General features: G+C 56.8%; 1 protein-coding gene across 1 annotated transcript in view; it reads right to left on the bottom strand.

Annotated features, from left to right (window-relative positions):
* Nucleotides 1-6,386, bottom strand: part of CAMKK1 (calcium/calmodulin dependent protein kinase kinase 1) — a 40,938-nt gene that overhangs the window by 21,366 nt on the left and 13,186 nt on the right. The window contains exons 5-8 of the mRNA XM_069083681.1: nucleotides 4,724-4,775; nucleotides 2,191-2,324; nucleotides 1,448-1,484; nucleotides 646-667 (exon numbers count right to left, since the gene is read on the bottom strand). Coding sequence (XP_068939782.1) covers nucleotides 646-667; nucleotides 1,448-1,484; nucleotides 2,191-2,324; nucleotides 4,724-4,775 — 245 coding nt within the window. The remainder of the gene's footprint in view (nucleotides 1-645; nucleotides 668-1,447; nucleotides 1,485-2,190; nucleotides 2,325-4,723; nucleotides 4,776-6,386) is intronic.

Raw genomic sequence — 6,386 nt, 5'->3', positions numbered from 1 at the left:
CTCAGGGGTGTCTTTAGCTGCTGCTTGCAGACTTCCAGGAGGGCAGGAGCTCACTCTCTCCCAAGGCCTCCTATCCCTGTCTGGGCATCTCTCCTGATCAGGAAGCTGTTCGTGACCTCTGTCCTCAGTGGGCACTCTCCTGGATCTGCTCTCTGGGTCCTTTTTCTTTATGTCTCAAATACATGAAGGCACGTGTCCTGAGTCTTCCTTTTCCTGGCCAAACCCTCCACTTCCTATAGCTGACCATGGGCAGAAAGGCCTACAAGCCCCTTGGCAGCTACACTGGCTTCCTTTGGACAGGCACTTCCTTGGCTCCGCCTCAAACATGGCAGCCCTAAGGACTAAGAGCTGGCTTTCCTAACAGACTGGACCCTAGACCACAAGCAAGAGACTGCAAACTATACAGGGCTCATCATTGGTTGACTCCTGGGGCCCTCTGGTCTGGCTGGCCTTGGTCTTCTGGGTGTGGTCACTGCAGCCTCTGCCTCCTCTAGGGAGCCCTCCATGATCCCATGGCTGGGCCCTCCCCTACCCCCCCCCCGCCCCATGCTCTGGCAGGTGGGGTAGGGGGTGACTGGCATTGCTGACCAGCCTTGGAGGTCATGGGTGACAGGCAGGGGCAAAAGTGGTTTGCCAGCTACTTACCCCTTTTGGAGCAGGTCAAACACTGGAAAGAAAATAGAAAAGGCTGTGAGGTCCTAAGCCCGGACACAGGGACAGTCCCACCAGCCCCTCAGCCCCCCAGAAGCCCTGTGACCGTCCTCCCAGGCTCCTTTGGGGCGGAGAAGGAGCTGGCTCAGACTTCAGGACAGCCTCGGTGTCCCCATATGTCAAGGGAGGGGGCTGGACTTTCTAGCCTCTACAAGGACGTCCTGACAGTCTTAAGTTTCTGGTCTCAGTATTCTCTTTTGTTAAATGATTTGCTGTGCTAAGTCCGTGAGACTCCTGCCCATAGACAGTTATACACACAGTCACACACAGATCCAGAATCCATCTAGCAACCTCATCTATCCAGAATGGAGTCAGGAAAAGGCCCTGAGCTCCGAGGGTTTGAAAGAACCTCTCAGCTTGGCCGGCTATTAGCATCTCCATTTTACATGTGGGCAAACTGAGGCTTGCCCAGGCTGCCTCAGGCAGGACCTCACCCAGTCCTCAAGGAGCCCAAGCCCAGCCTCCCTGGCTGCCTTTTCCCAGAGCCCTTGCCAAGCAGCCAGGCATCGAGGAAGGACTGAGGCAGACTGGGGCAGGGCAGCAGGCCTGCTGTTTGGAGCTAAGTGACTTGGGAACTGACCCAACTCAACAGGGACATCTCAGCTTTTGTCTGACCTGTGCCAAAGGACTGGCCTGGGGCCTCTTCCCCCCACCCCCACCCCAGCTTATCTTACTCAAAAAGGAAACCCTCGCCTCCCTTCCCCTCAATAGCATGGGGGGGAGCCGAAATACTCACCCATATAGAGGTTGTCCTCAGCAGGATCATCCAGGACCTGTCCAGAGAGGAAGCACCATGAGTAGGAGAGATGCTAATGCCAGGGAGGGGGTGGAGGGGAGGGTGGCAGTGGGGGAGGGGTGGAGGGGAGGGTGGCAGGGGGGGAAGAGGAAAGCCTGGAAGGGGATGGATGAAAGGAGGGCAGTGTGGGGGAGGGGAAGGAGAGGATGGCAGGGGGTGGGAAGAGGAGAATGGTACTGTCAGGGAGGGGATGGAAGAGAGCATGACAATGCCAGGGAACTAGAGAAAGCATCAGCTTGGATGGGTGGAGGGAATTCCGTTTTCTGAAAGTTTCCAGTACCAGGGAAACCAGCAGTCCTAGAAGTAGGAGTTTCTATTGAAACGTGGGGGTCAGTAGGGGTGGAGAAGAGGGCGAACCCCCCACAGGTGGGTGAAGGGAGCAGGAAAAAAGAATTGGGCAAAGAGAGTAGGGGAAAAGATGGGGGTGAGGGCTGCTGAGAAGCCCCATAACCAATGGTCTTCAACAGTCGTTGGTGCCAAGGGATGGGCTCCTGGGCAGTTGTCTCTCCAGCTCTGTGACTGCTTCCCCTAACCACCAGCTGTCCCCAAGGTTGCCCAAGAGCCCCAGGGAGCCCCATCCCCCAGCTCTGAGAGGTCTGCTGGGGAACCATGAGCAGGACTCCCCCCAACCAAGGCTGACTTGTCTGACTGCCTCAGGGCTCCTGCCCCAACTATGGACTCACCTCAATGAGTTTCACAATATTCACATGGTCCAACTTTTTTAAGATGGCAATTTCCTGATAGACGCGATCCAGGGGTGCCAAGGGTACAGTCTGACCACCCACAGCAGCTTTAGAACCTCGAGGGGGAGGGCGACCTACAGAGAGAGAAAAGGAGCCTGGAGTCACATAAGGGTTAGGGGGGGTTTTCCCAGGAAAGGCAGAAGCAAAGAAACCTGAGGACAGGGTGCCCCCAAGCAGAGAGTAACCTGACAGTAACACCTGCTGAAGTTTCCCAGAGCTGCCAGAGGCAGCCCACCTGACCCCAGCCTCTGCTCCATGGGGCCACCAAAGGGCGCCCAGCCTCTAGCCAACAAAGCCTCCAGTTTGCCCCCCCCCCCAGTCTTCCGTCTTTACGTTGCCCTAAACACTGGCAGGTATTTTTTTCCAAAGCCATGAGGAAGGTTTTCTAGACATCTCAATCGCCCCTCTTGGCGCTCCTGGTTCTTCCTCTGGGGCCAAGTCAGACAAGGCTAAGCCCCATCTCCCCACACACACAGGTTGGCCCTTCGGATACATGAAGAGCGTTCCCCTGTTCCCCATGAGCCTCCTCTGCTCCAGGCCAGAGACCTCCTAGCTCCCCTGCCAGCACCCTGGCTCCCTCCCTCTCTCTTGTTCTTGCCTGAGCCTGGGGCTTCCTGAAGGAGCTGCTCATTCAGTACAAGAATCACAAAGGATCCCCTCCTCCATCTTTCACTGAGGGTCTACCTGCTGGGGTCAAAGGCTGAAGCTTGTATTTCTTTGCGAATCTCCTGAGCGCAGGGATCATGGGGCTGGGCACACAGTGACCACAAGTCAGGAAAGTGGAGTTACACAAATGGGGTGAGCTGATATGTAGGCTTGGGTGGATTCTGAGCACAGAGGGGAGGCAGATGGGCTACCAGGGTGGGGACATCCAGCCCTGAGTCTCATACCTTCCTGGCTTCCCTTCCATGCTCAAGATGAACAGGGCAGGAGAGTGCTGAGGTAAGCCCTTTTGTTGGAAGACTTTTAGGGTGTGATCATGGGGATGGCAGAGGATCCCCCAAGCTTCCCCTCCCCAAGACAGACATCAGCCAAGAAGCAGCTGAAGTGGAGGGAGCCAGGAGTCTGGGGTGTGCCCCAGGGGCCCTGAGAGCTACATCAAGACTCCCTCCCTCCCAGAACTGAAGTTGGGGCATGTGGGGTCTGGAAGAATAGGGGAGAGAATTCTCTTCTTCGGCCTTCCTAGCAGGGGTGGGAGGAGGATGAAGGCTCAGGACCCTCTTCTCAGACAAGATCCTGGTCTGGGGCCATGTCCCCAGGTCTTAGCCCTGAACCTCTCCCCTCCCCCAGAGACACAAGGAAAGGACCCAGTCCCTTGGATATGGTCCAGTTATTATTGGGGGTAGGACAAAGGGAGGGAGGGAGAAAAGGAGGAACCATCTATGTGAAACCCCCTGCTGGGGACAAGGAAGGAAGGTGAGGGAGGAGGCAGCCCTGGGGGTTGGGGAGGGAGTGGGAGGTGGGCTGAGGCCAGCTGGCAAACCAGGCTACAGTTTGGCTTTGACTCCATGAATAGTGTGCCATCATGGAAGGTTTTAAAGCCACGGCATGAACTTGGTGTTTGAAGGTCCTTCTGGGATCCAGGGGGTCCCCTCTTCTCTTACACTTTACAGCATGCTGTGGGAGACTGGACTGTGATTTCCTCCCCTCCAGGTTTGGGACTTTGGAGGTCTTGGGGGTCCCTAATCACTGTTTGTTTGGGGCTTGGAGGCATCGCCCTAAGAGGTGAGAGTATGGGGAGGGAAAGGCACCAGCAAGGCGGGTGGAGGGCTGGGTGGCCCTTTCAGAGAAGATCCCGCAACTTCTAACTCGGTCCTGAGCAGGGGCAGGGCAGCTTGGAAATCAGCAGATGAGTGTCTTCCCCTTCCCCACCCCCCCACCCATGGCTCCCCCCCATGCCCACTCATCTGCTCTGGCAGGGCCCAAGTGGAAAGGCCAGAGCCCTAACTGCTCATCCCAGACTTCAGGGACAGCCCCAAATCGCCGGGTTCCTCTCAACAGCAGTGGTGGTAAGCATCTCCAGAAGTGTCCTAGACCTGCTGCATCCCAGCCCCAGGCTAGATCTTGTGGGAGACAGAAGGAAAGGTGGCAATAACTGGGCCCCTGCCCACAAGCTGCTCATTGTCCAGCTAGGATGTTGAACAGACCCCCAGAAAGCACCTGATACAGAGGACGGCAGGCCTGAGGTGGGGCCCTGACGCTGTCAACCAGTGTTTCCTGAGGGTCTGCTGAGAGCAGAGATAGGAAGGGGACAAGAGGGCCCCTGCTCTCTCAGACTGGGTTAGCTGGTGGTTCGGGGCATGGGCAGCTCAGCTCTGTGTCTCCCCTCAGCCCCTCCAGGGTCAGGTCTGCCACTGAGACAGAGCCCAGAAGGATCCCCCCAGCAGGGCCCGAACAAACAGCTCTGGCAGGTGTTGGGGGAGGGGGGTTCAAGACCCTGCAGCTCTGAGGCTTCCCCACAGAGGCCACCTACGTGGAAATCCGTATTGCTTCAGAAGCTTCTTTTTGGATAGGACTTTCATGGCCTGGGGAACGAGAGAAACGGGGTTAGTGCCATGTCCTGCCAGGAACAAAACTGCCACCTGACGTGCCCCACCTGTGGTCTAGCATCTCCCCCCAACACCCAGCTAGAGGACAGGAAACCCAGGAAGGAATGCCCTGGATAGGTCACAAGCATGTCAGAACTTGAGTTTGAATCAATTAAATGAGTGTTTGTTAAGCTCCTACTGTGTACTGGGCCCCAGGGATGAAACGCCCACACTGAAGCCACCTCTGGCCTGCCCTGAGGAGGCTTCTGTTCTCCTGGACCAGGAGGCAGAGTCATGCCAGGCAAGGTCCCTGGGCCTCCTTGCTGGAGGCCCACTGGAGGCAGCAATGGAGTCAGGCTCCTTGGCCCGAGGCATCTGCTCACCAGCCCACAGTCTCCAGGTCAAGGCCACCTCTAAATGTTTTCTCAAGAGAGCACATTTTAACCAGGCCCAGCACCATTTCATATGGTTACTGTGAGGCCTGGAGAACTAAGGGGGTCAAAGCCAGGGAATAGCACTGGGGGATGGGGGTACATTGTGGCAGCAGCTGCAAATATTGGAGTAAAGGATGACAGCAGGGATAGTGTGATTGTAAAGGAAAGGGGGCTGGTCACCTTAGCAGGCAGAGGACTGACAGAGAGCTCCAGGGGGTGTGTGCAGATGTGAGGGGTGGCTCCCATGGGGTGCACCTACTCCAGGCAGGCAGGGATGGGCAGTAGTGTGTATCAGTGAAGGGATTCCACCCCCCCCCCCCATCTGCTGGAGCATTTGAGGAAGGCTCCACGTGACCCATCAGGGGGTCACCCACCAAAGGAATCAGTCTCTGCGACTAACCTATCACCACCCAGAGGCTGCATTCGCCCCAGCGCCCCACAGAGGAAGCTGCTCTCTGAGCATGGAGCAGGGCCAAGGCTGCAGATGAAAGGGCTGCGGGGCTCAAGGGCATGACCACACTGTTCTGGACTTTCTGCTGCTGGGTCTGATCTCAGCACCTCGGAGAGCAGCCCAGAGCAGAGCCATGTGACTGTGGGTCCAGCGAAAAGCCCCTCCCCTGCCAAGCTGCCTTGGGATAAGCAGGGAAAGCCTCCAACCCAACTTTGGGCCCCAGAGTGCCAAGCTGGCAGGGCCCTGTGAAACACCACATCTAAACTGTGTGGCTCTGAGAGCCTCTCTAGAACACGTGGCCCAACGCTGCATCCAGCCCTTGCTTTCAGACCTCCAGGGGCAGAAGGAGCCCTTTCCCAAGCAACCGGAACAAGTCACTTTGGGAGAACTCTAGTCTGCTGCTCTGAAGCTGTCAACCACTGTCCTGGGGCACCTGCCAGCCAGCATCCCCTTGGGTCTTCGCCAATTCCTTCAGCTAATCCCAACAAGTCAAGATCTCAAGGCTCTCTCTCCTAGTTACCCCATCTGAACACTCCCCTGCTCATCCCTGCCCAAAATGTACTGGCCAGAAGTGAGCACCAGACATCAGAAGTGACCTGAAGGGCAGAGAGCAGAGGGACCATCTCCTTCTCCTTCCTGAAATCTCTCTCCCTCTCTCCTTCTGTCTCTGTTTCTTTCCCCCTCTCTCTGCCTCTCTCTCTCTCTCTCTCTCTCTCTCTCTCT

This window comes from Petaurus breviceps, unplaced genomic scaffold (genome assembly GCF_028583685.1).
Source record: "Petaurus breviceps papuanus isolate PSGF00001 unplaced genomic scaffold, PetGlider_PUasm1.0 173, whole genome shotgun sequence".
Classification (NCBI taxonomy): domain Eukaryota; kingdom Metazoa; phylum Chordata; class Mammalia; order Diprotodontia; family Petauridae; genus Petaurus; species Petaurus breviceps.
This window is presented reverse-complemented; position numbering and strand designations above follow the sequence as displayed.